This window comes from Patagioenas fasciata, chromosome 23 (assembly GCF_037038585.1).
Source record: "Patagioenas fasciata isolate bPatFas1 chromosome 23, bPatFas1.hap1, whole genome shotgun sequence".
In the NCBI taxonomy this organism is placed as follows: domain Eukaryota; kingdom Metazoa; phylum Chordata; class Aves; order Columbiformes; family Columbidae; genus Patagioenas; species Patagioenas fasciata.
Genome location: NC_092542.1, coordinates 2704293 through 2722999, shown reverse-complemented (window position 1 = coordinate 2722999; position 18707 = coordinate 2704293). Strand labels below are relative to the sequence as shown.

Here is an 18707-nt window from a genome sequence, read left to right as displayed (position 1 = left end):
TGCCGTCCAGGGCTGCGTTTTCCTTCTCCACGTCCCTCTCAAGAAGAAAGTGTCTGTCCTTTTCCTCCTATACTCGCGTTTTCCCGTTTCTAAGCCAGTTTGGCCCAGGGCTCTCCTCTCCCTCGGGTGTCTGCTGTTCACAGCTGCGCTCTTGGCTCGACAGTGCATCGGAATGGGAAAGCCAATGTGCCTCCTTGGGGCGATGCCTTCCAGATGGATTTAGCTAATCGTGATTAGGGCTCCACTTAATGACCACAACTGGAGTTATTGACAGAGGTAAACAAGAAGTTTTTTGGTTTATACTTGTGGAAAGTTCGTAATTTATTTCATTTAAAGGAAAGTGGGCTCTTGTATCACTTCCTCTTGCTCCGTTCTCCCCTGCGGAGAGCCGACTGGCTTTCCCAGGACATTGTCATTTTGCCAGGTTTATTTGGAAAGTCGATGTTTCAGAGAAACTGTTGTTAGTTAAATGACGCTCTGCACTTACTCAACCTGTTTCACACACCTTTCTTCCTTTTGTTCCAGTTAAAAAAAGTTGTCCTATTGAAGAAAGTATGTGCACAGTATCATGATTTTGTTGACTAAAATTTAAATACTGTGGGGCAATAGCATTACAGTCTCCCTGGGTTCCAAGGTGCATCTTCCACTAAGTGCCCATATTCCGGCTCCCCGTGTTGGTCGACCACAGATTGAGCCAAACACCCCAAGTGCTACAAACATGTTCTATCACAGTGAGAGATAAACCCCAACGCTGCACTAGGCTCTTATCTCCTTGGGATCAGGCACAAAGGGTGCAGGGACGGATTAATCTGCAATACATTCTCCGTACTGGCAGAAGAGAGGAGGCTGGGACCGGGGTCACGTCGTGCTAGGTTCTGTACACAAACACACATGCGGTGAAAAAGCATCTTTTGCCTCCTGGCAATTTTCCTCCTGTTTATTTGTGTCTTGTCAGAAGTGAATTGAGGGAAGCGCGGTGCCAGGACCACCTAGGGAGAGGCTGCACAAAGCAAGACGTCTCACCATGCAAACGAGAGTGAAGAGTGGCCTCAGTAATTCAACCTGAAATTGAAGTGGACTGTTGGCTGTGTGGGAGTCAAACCTGCTGCTGGCTGGCGCAGGCACTTTGTCCTTTGCGGTCTAAAGTGTTCCAGGTTATCTGGATCACATCTGCCCTGAGCTACTGGCAAAGGCTTAATTTAACCTATTCTGCGCAACATTTGATAGGAAATATTCTGGAGAGAGAGACCGGTGCCTAAAAAGGAGAGGCTGAGAGAGTTAGGGTGTTTGGCCTGGAGGTGAGAAGCTCCGAGGAGACCTTATTATGGCCCTTCTGTACTTAAAAGGAGCTTGTAAGAAGTACGGGGACAGACTTCTTAGCAGGGCCTGTTGCGATAGGACGAGAGGTGATGGTCTTAACTAAAAGAGAAGCTACTCGTTTCCAGCTTGTCTAACCAAATTCTTCTTGTTTTCTTCTCTTTTCCTCCCACCCTTTCCCATTCCAACTAATTCCATCCTGTGGCAGAACCGGGGTCGCCTGGCAGAGAAGAGGACGATCCCCCTACCTCCAACCAGGATCCCGAAGAAAGAGCTGACCTCGGTTTTCTCACATAGCGACGACAGCGAAGAGAGCGATAAGAGCAATGGTCAGCACCCTGAAGTAAAGCAGGAGGAGGATCTCCACATCAGTATCATGAAAAGAAGGTACTTTCCTGCCAGGGACCTCTGCCCTGCAGGAGCAAAGACACACAAAACTGGACAGCAGGTGACCAGCCCTTGGGGGCCAAATACTGCGCAGGGACCCCAATGGGCCTGAAATTAAAGTGCGAATGTCACGTTATAGCTCCGAAAGAGTCACTGGGTCCTCTTTTCTACTTTACTCCTGTTTGGGGTGAGTAGGGCTCTGTGAGGCCTTGCACCGTGCACCTCGTTTGCAGTCTGTAAATTGTATTTCACTCTCTGTCCAGCATTCTGTGCCTTTGTGCCTGGTGAGGCCAACAAATTGCGTTACCCAGTCACCCGCGGGCCTTTTACGCAGCTGTCTGAAAACACACGGGTGTGTACGGGTCCGAAGTCCTGCCTTTTGCTTTCAGTTGTCCCCAAATTCTGATGTAATGTAAAATGGATAAGTTAGTGTTGGGGAATGAAGTTTGGGAAGAAGGCAGCAGCAATGGTTGTTGTTCCATGTTCTTGATTAAGAGTGTCGAAGAGCGTAACTGTGTCTCACTGATCCCGAGTGCTTCTGTAGTCTAAAAGCAGAATTAACGGAGTTGCAGTAGGCGAAGCGTTGCTCAGATTTTGGGACTTACCTCATTACTTAGAGATGTTGATCGTGTCTTTCTCAGTGCCGTATGCATTCATCCTGGAATGATGCAGGGGTGAAGGAAGAGGAGAAGGGGTTGTCTTGAGTGACGTCCTGGTAGCTGTCACTTGGGCTCTCATGTATGGTCTCAGCACCCATCACATTCAGCTGCAAAACTTCGGGTTCTCTCATCCCGCTGAAAAAATACGATGTTTAGAAGACCTATAACTACAGGAAAATCAATACCTTAAGGCACTGTGTCTCAGCCTCCCATGCATATCATTGCAACTCATCTTGATTGTCATCTTCCTCTGATGCATAAAATCACTCAGATTCTAAGACAAGGCCTATAAAAACAGAGGAGTGGAAACCGAAGGCATGTAATTGCTTTTCTTATGTTTTATGTGTTTCTTGCTCCCGAGTAGATAAGCTATTTCCCCCCTTGCCTTCCAGCAGATGCTGGTACGTTCAGCAACTGAGAACTTGAAAGCGAGGAGACAAAAGAGTAACCAGCTCTTCTCATAAAACCCACCTGTAATTAAAGTCTGGGTTATCATTGCAGCTGTCCAAGAGCCATGTTCAGGGTTATCTCTTGGAAATGAAAAGGTGTTTGGGGAATGCATCTGCACTGTGCGAGCGCACAGGAGCCACAGAGGAGAGGGAACCCTCCTAATCCATTTTGGTAACAGCCCTTCTTCTCCTGCCCCCTTTAATTATGCTTTTAATTCTGCAAAATTATAGTGCTGGTTTGTCTCATTAGGAGGGAGAACAACATGATAACTACATAATTGATACACTGGACCCCCCAAATATAAAGTGCTCTTATCTCAAATCTTTAATTACTATAATTGTTTTGCCTTGTTTATTAGGAAATGGAGAAAAATTACGTAGTAGTTATTAGTCAAAGGCCCCTCAGCTTGCCATTTCAGTGCTCTTCAGTACTTTCCAATGAGTTTGTCTGAAAGTCTCTTGTTGAAGCTTGGTCTTGGTTCCTCAGAGGAGCGCACGATTCCTCCCAGGTCGGCCGGATTCTCATTGCTTCCCTACAGTTGTTCTCCTTTTCCTTTTCCTTTTCCTGGGAGCTCTGACACAGCGTGTGTGGGACAAGCTGGAAGAGCCGGGGCGAGGCAGCGCTCTGGTGAGGGCAGCAACAGCAGAAACAGAGAACATGGGAACATCTGCTCCGATCCCTCAGCGTTTCCAAGCATTTTGTGCTTGGCAAGTCCCCCAACCCTCCCGTCCCAAAGAGGGGGAGGACCGGCCATTTCCACCTGCCCCAGGGCAATGAGGGGCAAGCGAGATGCCCCCTGTCCACCTGTGGTCCCAGTGTCACGAGCAGCCCAGGGACTGGGGTGGAAGGTGCAGTGGGGATGGGGTGGAAGGTGCAATGGGGATGGGGTGGAAGGTGAGATGGGGATGGGGTAGAAGGTGAGATGGGGATGGGGTGGAAGGTGAGATGGGGATGGGGTGGAAGGTGAGATGGGGATGGGGTGGAAGGTGAGATGGGGATGGGGTAGAAGGTGAGATGGGGATGGGGTGGAAGGTGTGATGGGGATGGGCTGGAAGGTGAGATGGGGATGGGCTGGAAGGTGAGATGGGGATGGGGTGGAAGGTGAGATGGGGATGGGGTGGAAGGTGCGATGGGGATGGGGTGGAAGGTGAGATGGGGATGGGGTGGAAGGTGCGATGGGGATGGGGTGGAAGGTGCGATGGGGATGGGGTGGAAGGTGCGATGGGGATGGGGTGGAAGGTGAGATGGGAATGGGGTGGAAGGGGTGGAAGGTGTGACAGGGCTGGCTCCAGGGACAGCAGCAGCAAGGCCAGACATCTCGCAGACGTGACAGCTGGGGCCCGGCAGAGACAGTGCCCCATCTGCTTGCTAGTTTTAAGTCACCTGTTGTGTCCTCCCTGATTGGTGATGGATTGGGCTGAGGTTTTATCGTCTCCCACTGAGAGGAAGAAATAGGTTAAACTGTGATAGCAGGAAAACAAGGTCAGGGCCTGAGCAAACCTGTGTTTTCCTCTTGTACCCCTGGATGGCCCTTGTGCACACCTGCTGCACCGACCGTTACAAACACTTGCAGCATTGCTTTGAGCATTGCTGCCTTTTTTCTCCTATTCCCAATTTCCTATATATTGACTGTTTCTTTCCATTGTTGGCACAAGGGAATGCTTACTGCTACTTCCAGGTCTGGCCATTGGTGAAGAGAAGACTCTCGGGATTGGAGTAGGAGTTGGAAGTTTCTTGGCTAGTCCCTGAGCCTGGCCTTTGACAGCGATTTCCTCTGTAATCTTAGGCAATTGCCCATGATGGTGGCCTTCAGAGGAGCTCTTGCAGCCCTAGAAAGGAGCAGGCACCTGTAACTACCACTGAAGTTAGTGCATTTCAGTCCATGCCAACTTATTTCATGACCAGGTCCTTGCAGAACTGTGTGATTTTGCTGCCTTGCACATACGTGATTAAGGAAGCCAGGGCTCACGCTGCAGTGAGCTCGGCTCATCTGCTTTGCAATCCAGGTGACCCAAGCCTTAGGCTGCTTTGCGGGGTGTGCTAAGTAGCCTCTGCGGTGTGGCTCCTGTCTGGAAAACAGAGGGCTTAAAATCTTGTCTCACATAACCAGAGGCATCTGCTGAGCTTGATACCGTAGCTTGATACCCAGACTGTAAGCGCTCGGCTCTGAAGATTATTGGGACAGCACTGCAGAGGAAAATCCTTTTTCTTCTGATCAGATTTTGGGTTCCTGAAAATCTTGCTCTTTTACAACATTAGCTGCGTGGAACAGTTGCATTGCCTTAATTACTGTGCTTTGGTTAAGTTGTAGTGACTCCTGGTGAGAATGCTTTTGTGGCTATGAAAATAGTTCTTCCTGTTTGGAGACAAGAATGGGTTCCTTGCCAAATATTGCTCCGAAATAAAACCCGTTTTGAGGAGACTTAGCAAACGTGACCTGTAGCAGGGTGGCTGTGCACTGAGAGGCAGATTTCTGGAGAACCTCGTACTGTCCTTGAGTCTTCCTTGGTTTGTGTCACTGTTCCCCCGCACCCCGAATGCTCTCTGGCTGTGGCAGCAGTGTGGCCCTGCTGCTGGCACCTGCCATGGGACTGGGGTTATTGCAAGCACATTGAAATGCAGGTGCTTACTGAACACTGGCTCCTCCTCACCCATGAACATTGACACAGTCCAGACAGGGCTGGTTGCTCCCCCCGTCCCCCCACCTTTGCAGTGCTCTCCTCACTCGGCGTCCATTTTCTAATAGCAAAATTACTGACCTCCACTAAGCCTTAATGGGCAGCGCCTGTCAGCCTTGCCACCGCCCGCCTTTCCAAGTGGAAAGCTATTTCTTATATCCCATAAGGCCGCTGCTCTTTGACTCCCTAATTGATTGAAGATCAAACCCAAGCACCCCTGCATTATATTTGTCACATGCACCTGCTTGTGATTCAGAGCCGTGAGGTCCTGGTGCCTCCTCAGCCCATGTGCCACGTTCACAACGCTGCCTTTGCCTCCCTTCTCTTGCTTGGCCTCCTCCTGAAATGCTCCCGAACGCTCTGGGCTCCAGCCATGAACCAGGCTCTGAGATTAGATTCGACAGCCCTTCTTCTAATTGCCATGACTCGAGAGAAGGGGGAGGCACAGCCCCTCCTGTGGCTGGAGATACGTTTCACTGCTTTATGACACTTCTTCCACAGCTTCCACCAGTTATTTTCTTCATTCCCTTCTTCCTTCCTCTGCAACCCTTTCTTTTCTCCTTTCTCTTCCCTTCCTCCTTTTCTCTGAACCACACAGCGCTTAATAACAGTCATTGTATTCAATAAATATATTAAAGATCCCTCTGGGAAGCAAAGGCCGGACTTGGTGCGGAGTGCCAGGAAGCATGTCATTGACCTAATGAGGACAGATGTTTGAGGGGTGGAGGGAGAGAGAAAGAGAGAAAATGGCTACTTACCTCTCAGGGATGCTGCAGGATAGAAGATAATAAACAGCAAGAAACGGCTTCTTACCCGGGAAGGAGATAGGAAACACAAGAATGGAAGCAAGTGAAATCTTGACCAGCAAGTGCTCTCTGCATCTCCTTGTGTCTGACCCTCGTAGCCTCAGCTCCATGGTGAATAACAACCCTGGTGCCCCAGCCCCGGTGCCGGTCCTGCCGCCATCCTTGGGCCGTCCTTCCCGGAGGTCCCAACCCCAGGTCTGTTCCTGGGGGACCTGTCTGGTGGTTTTATTGAGCACTTTCTACCTGATCACCCTGTATCTGAGACCGTGGGTGGGTGAGGAGAGACGGCAGCTGCTGTAGCACCTTCGCTTGCCTGGCTCTGGTTTTTGTTTTTCCCTGCTCCTTTTCTGTTATTAATTTATAAGGGACTGGCTCCTGCTCACCACTCTTCATACAACCCAAGGACGGGCTTGTGTAGCTGATAGTTTGCAAATTATTAGTAATTTGATTTCAATTGGATGAATAACCTGTTAAAGCAAGATGTACCTTAGCCTCAGAAGTCTAATTGGTGATAATGGCATAGAGATGTGGAATGAGTCCTTGGTTCTGCTCCCTACCCCTCTTCCTCTCCCCCAAAATAAAGATAATTAGGATTTAATATCATTCTCACCTATTCATTTGTCTAAATATGGGTGTTTAATTATCCATCTTGGCAGATAGATGTCTCTGCCTCTGTGTGGATCTGAGCCATTCCTTTCGTAGGAGGTTTTCCCTCCCCACTGCTTACAACTCCAGGTTCCTTTTCAGACCTGCAGTTTGATGTCCAGCTGGTCCCGGCGGCTGAGCTCTCCCCGCCGCTGTGCAGGCGCCAGGCGCTGGTTTGCACAGTGCAGGGTGCTGAGCTGGAATCCAAGGGGATCCATGAAGGTTTTGCATATGTAGGAAGTGTTGTATGCTAGGGAGCAGTGTGAAATCAGGCTTACCACCAGTTCTGCTCTCTCGTGAGCAGGGCAGGCCCTTCTGGTCCTGTCAGTGCCATAAGGGCTTTGACTGCCTTGAATTTGCTTTGAACTTGGGATTCAGATCAGCTTAGATGAAAAGTCCAAACATATCCCAGAGTTTGACCAAACTTCAGTTCATGGAAGTGGAACTCCATGTCCCGGTTCAGCCCGTCCTTTCCAGAAGTTTTCAGAGGTCTGAGTTTTGACTTTGAAGAACAACTGTTACTGCTATAAGCTCTGTAGTAACTGAGAAGTACCCATTCCATTTCTATTTGCAAATAAAACATTGGGAGGATGGAAAGCTAGAGTAGGTTTTCTAAACCGTTACATATGAGGAAGAAGAACACGAAAGACTAGGTACATGTGGAACTACTGAGCACAGTTCTGAGCAGCTTTATTGGTGGAAATTAATACCTACTAAAATCCACCAAACCCCTAGAAGAACTGCTCACAGAGCAACCAGCCTCCCTTTGTGAGCCGGTCTGGCGGGAAGAGCACAAAAGGTGCATCACATTAGTGAAGTGCTGTCACATTAGTGAAGCGCTGTCACATTAGTGAAGTGCTGTCACATTAGTAAAACTTGCGGCAGCACCATGTCTCGGATGTGAAATTATTTCCGTGCTAAGAGTTGTTTTGAGGTAATTTCTGACCTGGGCTGAAGCGGGGGCACCCATTCAGGAGAGCGCTTAAATAGACACTCAGACCTCAGTTAAGTCCCATTGACTGGTCGTGCTTAAGAGTTTTCTGGCTCAATTCAACACACATTCAAACTGGAAGAAAGGCTCTATTTACTTGAGATGGTTTTAAATGAGGCACGGTCTTCAGCTACACGCCATCGCTTTTTCTGGTTGAGGACAAAGGCAGGAAACACAAAACGCGTTAAAAGTGCGTTTGACCTCTGCTACTTGAGATATTTGCAGCCAGTTCTGTGTAACGCTTTTGGGAACCTGCACCTGCGGGAGCCAGCGTGTCCGCTGGCAGATGCTGGGATGCTGGAGAGGGTTTGTGCGGGGATACGGGCTCGCTTGCCAGTTTGGTCTCAAGCGGTTGAGGTTCTCATCAATCACTGTGACGTGGGAGGAGCAGTGGTGGTCACAACCTCCACCGGGCGCGGGGAGATCAGGGCTCCCCGGTACCCAGTGGGGACATCAGACCATGGAAGGTCAAGCGTCTGCCGTAGCGCTCTGGGTTGGTGTGGGTGATGTCTGGTGGCAAGGGAATAAACCAAACAAAATAAGGGAAAAACAACCCCTTTGGCCGCTCTGTCTTAATTTAGGATATTGTTCATCTAGAATCTGCTATTCCTGCTTGTCAGCAGGCAGAGTGACAGAATATGTGAAATTAATTTCCGAGGTAGGAAATTGCTAATAATTTATTTACAGCGGGCGTGGAGGAGGGAATACGGTACAGACGGGTTTTCTTCATCAAATGTTGATGCTTAGCTCTTTCTGCTTCCTCTGTTGCTTGAGACAACACCCTGCGGTCCCTACACCCCCTAGAGCGCAGCAAGGAGAGGTTGTCCCTCCCATTTACTGCGCTGGGCGTCCTGCCACGGACCCTCCGCCTGCCAGGGGCGTGCGATGGGGCTCAACCCGCACCCCACGGCTCAGCCAGACGCAGGAGCCGCGCTGGAGAGCCGGGGACAGGGATCTGGAGAGGACGGTGGGTGGATTGTCACGACAGAGCGGATCTTTAAAGTGGGAAGCGATGCGGCGTGCAGCGTGTGTCACTGACCTCTCTGTTTGTCTGTTGACAGGATACACACCCACTGGGATTTAAACATCTCCTTCCGAGAGACCTCTTGCAGGTACCATTTTGGGGCACCCTCTTTGTATGGTAGGCTAAGAGTTTATCGTATGTTACCGGCATATGGATGCTGTTAGATGTAAATGAACATTTCTGTCGGTGCTGTGGGGTTTTTTCTTCCTCCTTTGTCCCTCTTTCTCCCACATACCCTTTTCTTTTGTTTTTATTTTGGGGAAGTTGCCTGTGGGGGGAAGCAGAGGTTTGGTGGAGGCCGTGGGGAGCGACGGGTGGGAAATGGGGACTGATTCGTACCCCATTAGGGAAGGAGTGAGGGCAGAGGTATTCACTGGTATTTAGGGAAGCACAGACCATAAAACCCCGTAATTCCTAAAATTTACAGTGTTAAGGATACAAAACCCACCCTGATCCGTAAACATCTAGAATGCACATCTCACCCAGCACTCCTATATAAAACAGCTGAAGTTTTTGTATGGCAGCCTTTAGAATATAATCTTATAAGCTTTTGGAACTCTAAAATACGAAAGAATGGATTCCTTCCAGGCAGACCCTTTAATGATAAATTTCAGCCTAGAGCAAAGTTTTATGGCAGAGTTATAAACTCCTAAAAGAGAGAGGTTTGTAATGGAAGTGCTGACACAAGCTTTAATTAATAGCCGTGTGAACAATGATTCTGTACAATGGCAACTAAGGGTGCAAACGTCTTTGGAAATGAGAATCCCTATCTTAAAAAAAAAAATTCTGAATTTGCAATGCATGGAATATAATAATGGGCTGGGTTTTATGTCGACAAGTGCACTTCTTGGGCGTTCTCAGCTTAGCTGTTCATTCCCTTCAGTTTAGCTCTCTCCTGGCAGAAACATCAATAGTTCCTCCTGGGAACAGAAGTTTTGCTTTTGCAGATTAACTATTTAGTCCAAGTGTCAAAAATTGTGCCCATCCAGCCAGTTCTGAAGAAAACAACCCAGGTTACGCTGTGTGGCAAAGAAAGTCATTGGGGGGGTTGTGTGTTGGTATGGAAAAGCTTGTGTTTAAGTCACCTAAATTGCCACCCAGGTCTGTGAAACATCTGGCGTATCTAAAATACACCATAGGGTAGCAAGAAGGTTTAGCAGACCTTTGTTCTCAGTGACCTGCATGGGCCTTATTTGAACGTATTTTAGACAAACATCTGGCCAAGAGCCCGTGTATCCGTATGCATGTGTACATGTATGTTTAAATCGGAATGTAACACACTTAGTGGGCCTTTCCACATTGATTTAACCCTTGCATAAACTCAGCCAGAACTGAGTTTAAACAGCACTGCTTAAACTGCATCGTTACCTCTGTGTGTTTGGTCTGTGTGGTACAGCCGCACGCTTTTTAGAAAACTGTATTTAAGGAGGAATGAAACAGGTGAGCCAAGGAGAACGAGGACGTTGAACAGATCAGGGCAAGTGGAAGAAGCAGATGAAAAAATACATGGGGAGTGGGACAGGAGAAGCGAACTGAAGGGAAATTCACTGATTTGGCTCATGCGGGGAGAGAAGAGGAAAGCAGGAGAGTAGAGCTGAAAAGTGATGGTTCTGAACATGTCAAGGCTGCTCCTGACTCAGCAGAAGGTGTTGCTGTGCGATGCAGGTAACGTTATCGAGTGCCGGAGCACGCTGCTGCTCTGCCCTTAGGGTTGATATAGGATAGCTTCTGTCTGTCTACTTAGTTATTTATTCATTTTTTCCTAGTAAGCTTTTGCCTTTTAATCTCGGAGACCTGAAGTAGGTACTAAAATGTCACAAGAAGTTTTTAGCAGCTGGAAGCTGGATGTGACCCCTTAGCACCCCACAGTCTTTAGCATCTGCTGCTGAAAAGCTGGTGGTTGTCAGATAAGCACCTCGGAGTTACGGCAGAAAAATCAGCGGCAGAGGGACAAGAAAGCCCTCAAACGGGGACCTGGCTTCATGCTTCCACATCACTCTCTGGTTTCTGCCTCGGCACCAACTTGAGCGGGGCTGAAGCAGAAGTCCCGTTTGGAAAAGCTGATAGTGAGTGGAACTGAACGGAATGGGTCAGATTTTGCCCATGTGATAGGAGTCAGGACAGGGAGAACTGGTGAGATGCCAAATGTACATAGACCTGCAGAGCTGCGTCTGTAACTCATGGTGACTTTGGAGGACAACCGTGTGGCTGACTCTGGACTGTATGCTATAGAAAGTGTAAAAGATGCCAGTGAAAGACCACAGAATGTATTAACCATGATGTCTGGGTTGGTGTGGGGAAGACGCTTTACATGAGGCTGAATTTGACCCTTCCAGATTTTTTCCGCTGTGGCTTTGGGACATTTTAATCCTCATCTTGGCAGAATATACAAAGAACTCTCACCTTTGTAACTGTAAAAGTCAAAGCTGTGAACCAGGACGTGCTTCCTGAAGGCGAAGCCAATAAATACAAGGAAGCTCTTGGCTAATGCCACCGTTGTTGGCAGTCAAGGCATGGCTATGTGGAGACAATACGTTGGAAGGAAAAGACTTTCCAGATGGGTGAGCTCAGTTTGTTCATCAAACAGCGACATACCTGTTTGATTTTAGACAATAGTTGCCTGGATTTGTTCTTTTGTTTAACTGGAAGAAGAGAAGTAAAGCAAATCCGCACCAGATCCACACAGTTGATAGACAAGCCTCTAGTTCTTTAGAAAAAATATATAAACAACCTTTGCTTTTCTTGTGTTTGATCACCCACAAAGCATCCAGGTGCCTTTCCATGGGCATCTCTGGGCCCCACGCTGGATTTTTGAATAACAGAGCCAGTTTGCACTCGACCCAGCGTATGGAAACACCAGCTACAAACTTCAGTTGCCAGGTAGATGCAGGGTGTAGGTTTTTGCAGCAAATAGAGAAGTTAGAGATCAGCTCGGGAAATAAGGAGAAGGAGGCAGGATATACAACACAAGGGAGTTTCCTCCCAGCAGATCCCAGACCAGCAGGTCAAGGAGCTGAGGCTGCCCAGTTCACACCAGCCCGGCCCTGGGGTGCAGGCACTGGGATGGGAGAGGCAGGAAGGCTCAAACACACACACACACACACACAGACACACACACAGACACACACAGACACACACACACACACACAGACACACACAGACACACACAGACACACACAGACACACACACACACACACAGACACACACAGACACACACACACACACACACACACACACACACACACAGACACACACAGACACACACACACACGCTCCCGTGCATCCCGCGTCTTTACCTGGGGCTTACGTGCCTATGTCTGATGGAAAAGTGACACAGCCCGTCAGCGGCTCATCCCGCCTGTTGTTTAACAGTGAAACAAACCCTGCTGCTCCCCTTCGCACCCCCGTCCACTTCTTTATCAGTCACCTGATCAGAGCCTGCAAATCCTTGACCCAAATCCTCCTGTGCCCAGCTTTAGGTCTGATCCTGCTCTGCCCAGCGCCGACCTGAGCGGAGAGGTGTTGGCTGCGCGCTGGATGATGAGGGAGCTGCTGCTGGGTGTTGGGAGCTGTGCAAGGTGATAAGCAGGAGCGAGGGAGGAGGGGAAGAGCCCTTGATGGGTCTGAGCTTTCCCTGATCCGCGTCCCTCCGGTGTTTGTGCTGACTCAGTGACCCTGGTTTTACTGCCGCTGACCTTGCCTGGCTGCTCAAGGACCTCTGGCACTCAAAGGCCGTGCCAGGGCAGAGCGAGACGTGCTGAGGAGAAAGTTATTTTGCAGAATTTGTTATCCCAAGATGACTCTGCTGGGCTGGAAGGTGGTTAATCCTGCGCTGATTTGGCAGTCAGAGCCATCATCTTGTGAAATGTGCGTTTTTTTGTCGCCAAGGTAGGAAGGTTTACACACTAGTAAGGAAGAAGCTGAGAGGATTCATCAGCTCTTGGGAATAAACAGCTTATTTTAGTCGCAGAGCGCTCGGTTCGGTGCAGTCACGGTTCTGAGATGAAGGGCTCTGTTTGCTCCCTGGTGGGCAGAGAGACGGGTCACGCGTTTTTTGCACTCTTGAGCTGCCACTGTTAACTGGGAGCTCCACAGCGTGGTTTTCTGACAAGTTCCGTGCAGGAGGTCAAGCGAGGTAGATACACCCGTCCCTTCTGGGGCTTCAAATCAATGAATCCGTGATTAAATAGCCCACAGAGGCTGGACATTGCAGGTTGAGGGAAAAGGAGTGAGATCGGTGGCACTTCATGTGGGAGCTGCGGTCAGATATTTCTCTCGCAGCTGCACAATGACCAGCAGTCTCCAGGTCACGTCCATCTCTCCGGGTCCGTTTAACCAGCCCCGTGCATGGTAGGGAGCCAAAAGCTGTATATTTTTCAGGGGTTGGTCCAGAGTGCATATATTTCTGTAGAAATCGGTTATTAGTTTTGATTTGGGTTTAAAGAAATGCCAGCTAAAACAAAGGAGAGCTTTGCGTCGTCGTTTTATACCCGTCCTGACGTTACCTAGTTGTGCTGTTACGTAAGGTTGTTTCTCAGAGCTATAATGATGCAACAGTATTTATAGACCAATCTGGGTTTTCCTTTTAATGGCTTCCATAAAAAGCTCATTATTCCCTTCACACAGTCGCTGGCTGATTTACATGCTCGTCCTGTCCCTGGGCGATGCTCCGCTTTGGGGAGCCCTGAGCAACTCACGCTGTGTGTTGCTAAATGACGGTGACAGCGGTCTGGCTGTGACACCGGCTGATCCTCGCACCAGAAACCTGTGTTTTGGGGTGATGGTGAGGATGGAAGAGAAACCCCAAGCGTGTTCCTCAGGGTGATGCAGGAGGGTTCGTCATGTCCTTGTGTCTTTCCCCTACACGCCCTGACATTCCTGCTTTTACATATTGGATTCTTTATTGTGGGGAGGGGCAGAGGGTCAGGACAGTTTTATGGCAACTGTATCGATTGGTCAAATTTAATATAATCCGTCCACTTACTGTGTGAATCGTTAATGGGCTGGAGAGCCAGGGAAACACATTTAAAACAAAGTATTTTTCAGTTTCAGTTCCTCCCGTGTTGCTTTTCTGAGGTCTTCTCCTCCAAACCTGGCATCACTCTCCTACTTCGTGTCCCTTCAAAGACAGTCATGCATTTTTGACCACGTTTTCACAGTTGGCCTTTGATTTGATGAAGTGTTAGGAAGAGACTTGCCCAGTGTGGTCCATTCAGTCACTGTTTCCTTAGCTGTGTCACAGTTTCCGGATCCGTACAATTTTGTGTCTGATTTCTTATCTCAGATCTATCTGGGGCTCCTATTGCTGAAGTACCGGGTCGCCTCTCGGTGTTTAATGCCTCCCACTCACCGTGTCCCTGTGCATCCCCACGTGTTCGGAGGACAGCAGCACGGAGCGGTTGACTGATGCACCCGCAACATCTGGGTGGGAAATTGGAGCAGAGAAACGACAGCTGGAGTTTCAAACTTGAATATCCTCACCGCTGGAGCCGCCTTTTATTGGGCACTTGCGAGTGGTGCTGCGCCAGAGGTGAAAATCCCTCCTCTGCAGAGCGAGCTGGACTTTTTGTGCCTTGATATCCAGCACGGGAAGGTCACTGTGTGTGATGTGCAGCTCGGAGCGTGGGCAGAGCAGACCCCGTGTGCCAGCACCCAGGGCTCCTTCTGGCTCCCCACGCGGAGGATGGTGGTTGGTAGTGAGGTTACTGTGACTATTGCCTCCTGGTTTCGGAGAGAGCTGCAGCAAACAGGGAGGCAGCTACTATTGAAAATGATTTAAATTTTGACCGAATTTCCTCCTTCCTCTCTCCCTCCCCCTCTTTGCAATCACTCTTTGCAGTCACTTTGAGCAGCGTGTTGTGAGAATCACCGGAGCCTGCGGGCGCCTGGCTGCCTCTGCGAGCTGCGGAGACTCTGACACTGATTTATATTTTGGTTAATTGTCTCCATCCATTAGTCTCCTCATCCTTCTCCTTGTTAAAGATGCAGTTGCTGCTAATGTCTGTAAATTAAACACATTTAAAAGGCATTGCTCCCTGTCCGGATCCAGCCTGGGTTAACGGTCGTTGGAAGCTGCCACCTCCCGAGGCTCAAGGGTGATGTGTGTGCGCCTGGAGACAGGGCAGCCCCGGAATTTGTCTCTGCTGGACCTCACTCAAGGGGCCAAGAGACTGAGGTGTCTGTCCCATTCGTCTCATCCCCTCTGTAAATCCGTTCATGGCTCCAGAACCCGGCTGGGACGGACGGTGCCTTTCAGCTGAAGGGACCAGTTTGCTGGGCTATTTGAGATTGACTGGAGTGAGAGTCCAAATGCTGGTCAGCGTGAGGACCAGGGGACAAGACAGGACTAGGAGGGGTCTTGGGGCAGTAGCTGCTGGCCTCAGACGCTGCCAGGCGGAGGCTCATGGTGCAGATGTTGCTCAAACAAAGGTGGTTGTTCCCAGCGGTCAGGCACGGAGGGTTGCTGCAGGTCTGGCCACCACAGCTTCCCTGACAGGGCTTGCTCCTGATTTATTTATACATCCCATGGCATGGCCAGAGTTAGCACATCTGACAGCTCGGTGGCAGTCCCTGTGATTGACTCTCCCTCCTTGAGCCCGTGCGCTGGCTCGTTGGCTGGACCAGGCGCCGTTGCTCATGCGATGTGTGCCAGAAATGATAGTTCTGGTTTGGCTGTTGTCCTGCAGGTGCTTCTCTGCGGCTTCCACAGATGAATCGATGGATTTACCGCGGCATCTTGTCCCAAGCAGACACCTCCTTGTCTGGGTGACGTTTCCGCCAGTTGTTGATGCGGCTGGCTGGCCTTTTCCTGGCAGCGGTGCAGCTATCAGGTGACCGCTGGTGGACCATTATACTCCCATTACAGAAAGTCCCATCAGGATGACCAGCTTTGGGGAGACGAGGACCGGTTAGTTCCATTAAACATAGACAGTGCAGCAATCAGAGTATTCACAGAGAGCATTAGCAATGTCTTATTTTTTTCCTCCAGTGGTAATTTTTGCAGCCATTAGTTAGTACATCTCATTGCTGCTTTGCAGAGCAGGCTCCTTATATCGGAGCATTGCGATGTGACAGGGAGTTTCAGATGATCAGCTCTGGTCTGGATCTGAGCTGCACAGTTATCCGTGTTGTCCTGACCGTACTTCCAGAGCCCTGCACCAGTGTGAGGGTTTAGAATGAGGAAGACTTGTTCTGTTGTTTCCCAGCCCTAGAACGGATCCTGCAGCCCGTCTGCTATGCCGCGCTCCCCTGCAGTTTTATTTTGCTGTCAGCGTAACAGGTCAAGCGTGAAGAGTTTTCAGGAATACCTTCCAGAGTCAGGTGGGTCTTTTGTTAGGGAGCAGCTCTCATTTCATCCTACATCCAGGTGAAGGAGCCATTTGGACTTGGCCTTTAGAGCTCTGGGGTTGCTGCTTGCAGCCTGTGTGGCTGAGTTGTGGTGCCCTGGTGAGCTGCTCAGTTGCTTGTGGCTTCACCAAAACCCTTATCGCAGCTTTCCTGCATTCCTGGTACATGGATCTGTTGCTCCGGTGCCCTCTTTTTATTAGGATTTGAAAATTGCCCAAACCATAATAATACCCAGCCGCTTCTCCGACTGTTGCTTTTGGCAGCAAGACAGAGCCTGGTGGCAGAATGGGAATCGCGTTGGATCACCAGCAGCTTGCAAAAGTCCACAACGCTCTTCTCAGTGCATAAATGGGTGAGACAAAGGTAGGATAGATACACATCGTGTTTGATGGGATGGTTATTTCTCCAGTGCTGCATGGAGCACAATAATAAACAAGCACTTGCACATCACTCCTCGTGAGCCCGGTTCGTTTCCAGGTCTGTGCTGCTGTTCTCAGAGCTGCAGACTTGGCCTTGAGGGAAGCTGACGGTACCGTTAGGAAGCTGCTGCCTTTCCCTTATTTCTTCGTGGGAGGGACATCTTTGTGAAGTTGGGATCTCACTCCTTCATCAGCAATCATCACACACTTCTTTGCCACATTAAATCCTCTTCTTTTTCTAACATTCCTCTCCACAGTTGCTAAGTATGATGTTGCAAAAGCAGGATGATGGATTCAACTAGAGAATGATCAACAGCACATCAATTTAAAGCAACAACCTGAATTTATCTTTACTAGACATGTTTAGATTCACCGTTCAGATACAGGACAGGGTGAATTTTAGTGTTCTGGATTGAGATTAAATGTGTGTTGGATTTGAAGTTCAGACTCAAAGATCTTGTAGTGCTGCAAGTTTTTGTAAACCTTTGCCCACCAAAAGAGCAGAAATACCTAAAAAACATGTCTTGTGATCAGAGCTTTGATCATCCTGAGCCAGATATCGGAATAAAGGTCTTCCCAGAGTGTCAGTAACACTGGGTCACTTCCCAGTTCGAAAGCAAATCTGGATGTGGCCAACCAGCCACTTTGGAGCCCCTGACAGTAAGTACTCGGTTTTCTGCCTTTTGCTTTAGCGCAGAAGCAAAACTCGCTGCGATGAGATGGAAGTGCCAGCCGTCACACCTCAGAATGTGTTCCCCTGCCACTTGGATACACACCTGTATTACTGCAGGTCCCCAAACCATTAATTACCAAACCCCATGCAAACTGAGTGTTGCCATGGCAACCCGCAGCCCTACAGGAGGCTATTTGTCTCCTCCTTGACCTTTCAGGAGATCTCTATCTTGCTCAAGCCCCCTTCTCTAATCCGGTTTTTAAAATATAATATTATGCTACTGGAAGGGATCAGACCTTTAATCTGATTGTGTGTGCATGTGTCAGTGCATGTTTGGGGAGCGCCCGCATTAACGGGCACCCAGCAGCGCTCCGAGACGAGACAAAGGAAAAGCAGAGTGTGGCTCTGTCCTGCTGCGGCTGCAAGTGAGCACCTGGGGGGAATTATTGGCTTCAGCACACAGATGGGGGAATCCTCCATATGGAAGGACCAGCTCTCCCCAGTCCTCTCCATGCAGGCTCCTTCCCACTGAGGTCGTGCAGTTGTGCTCTTGCTGGTCAGGACTTCAGAGGAGACGCTGTCACATCCATTTCAGTTCGTTTGCCTCAACCACTGTGCCAGGCCAAGCAGCCGAGTTTTAGCCATCGCCACATGTATGTTGGTATTTCCAAAGTGTGTGTTCTGGATCTTACCCTGAGGTCCTGCAAGCTGGATTTTCTTTAGCCTGTTGTATTCCCTCCAAGGGAAGGATCTTTAATCCGCATCAGCTCAGCCTGCTGGAGCCCTCAGCCCATGAATTGATTGCCTGTTCTGTATATGACAGGATTCCTCTGAGCAGGTTGGGTGCTGTGTAAGCCCACATGAACAAATAGCCTTTTCCCCAAGAGTCTTTTGAAAACACTGTGAGCATTGTGAGCAAGTTGAACACACAGAGAACACCCTGTAACCTGGGCTGGAGGAGAGGGTCTCGTTTCTGTGCTTACCACTTGTTCAGGTGGCGTTTTGCACTGCTCAGCTCGGTGCATCGAGAGCCAGCTCGTGAGCTGGGTCTGCGAGATGGGCCAGACCGGTGGGTGCTGGACTGAGCCTATTTCACAGGACACAGGCACTAAAGTCCAGAGCCAACAGTTAGGAGGGAAGGATGGTGAGCAGGGCTGAGGAATTTGGGCCCAGTTATCTCTGAGGGAGGTGTGGGAGGGCAGGTGGCCTTGCACAGGTGCTGCCCGCTTGATGTGATCAGCCTGGGGCTGAGGGAGGGAGAACATTGTGCTGCTCTTTGTCTTCAGAAGAAGGTGAGTGATTGATTGTGT

At 49.5% G+C, this 18707-nt stretch overlaps 1 protein-coding gene across 10 annotated transcripts in view; it reads left to right on the top strand.

Annotated features, from left to right (window-relative positions):
- Nucleotides 1-18707, top strand: part of SAMD11 (sterile alpha motif domain containing 11) — a 169239-nt gene that overhangs the window by 101974 nt on the left and 48558 nt on the right. For 9 of the 10 annotated variants that reach the window (XM_071798379.1, XM_065854975.2, XM_065854978.2 and 6 more), the window contains 2 exons: nucleotides 1526-1704; nucleotides 8995-9045. In XM_071798379.1, the coding sequence (XP_071654480.1) occupies nucleotides 1526-1704; nucleotides 8995-9045 (230 nt within the window). The remainder of the gene's footprint in view (nucleotides 1-1525; nucleotides 1705-8994; nucleotides 9046-18707) is intronic. The other variant, XM_071798381.1, reaches the window with a different exon arrangement.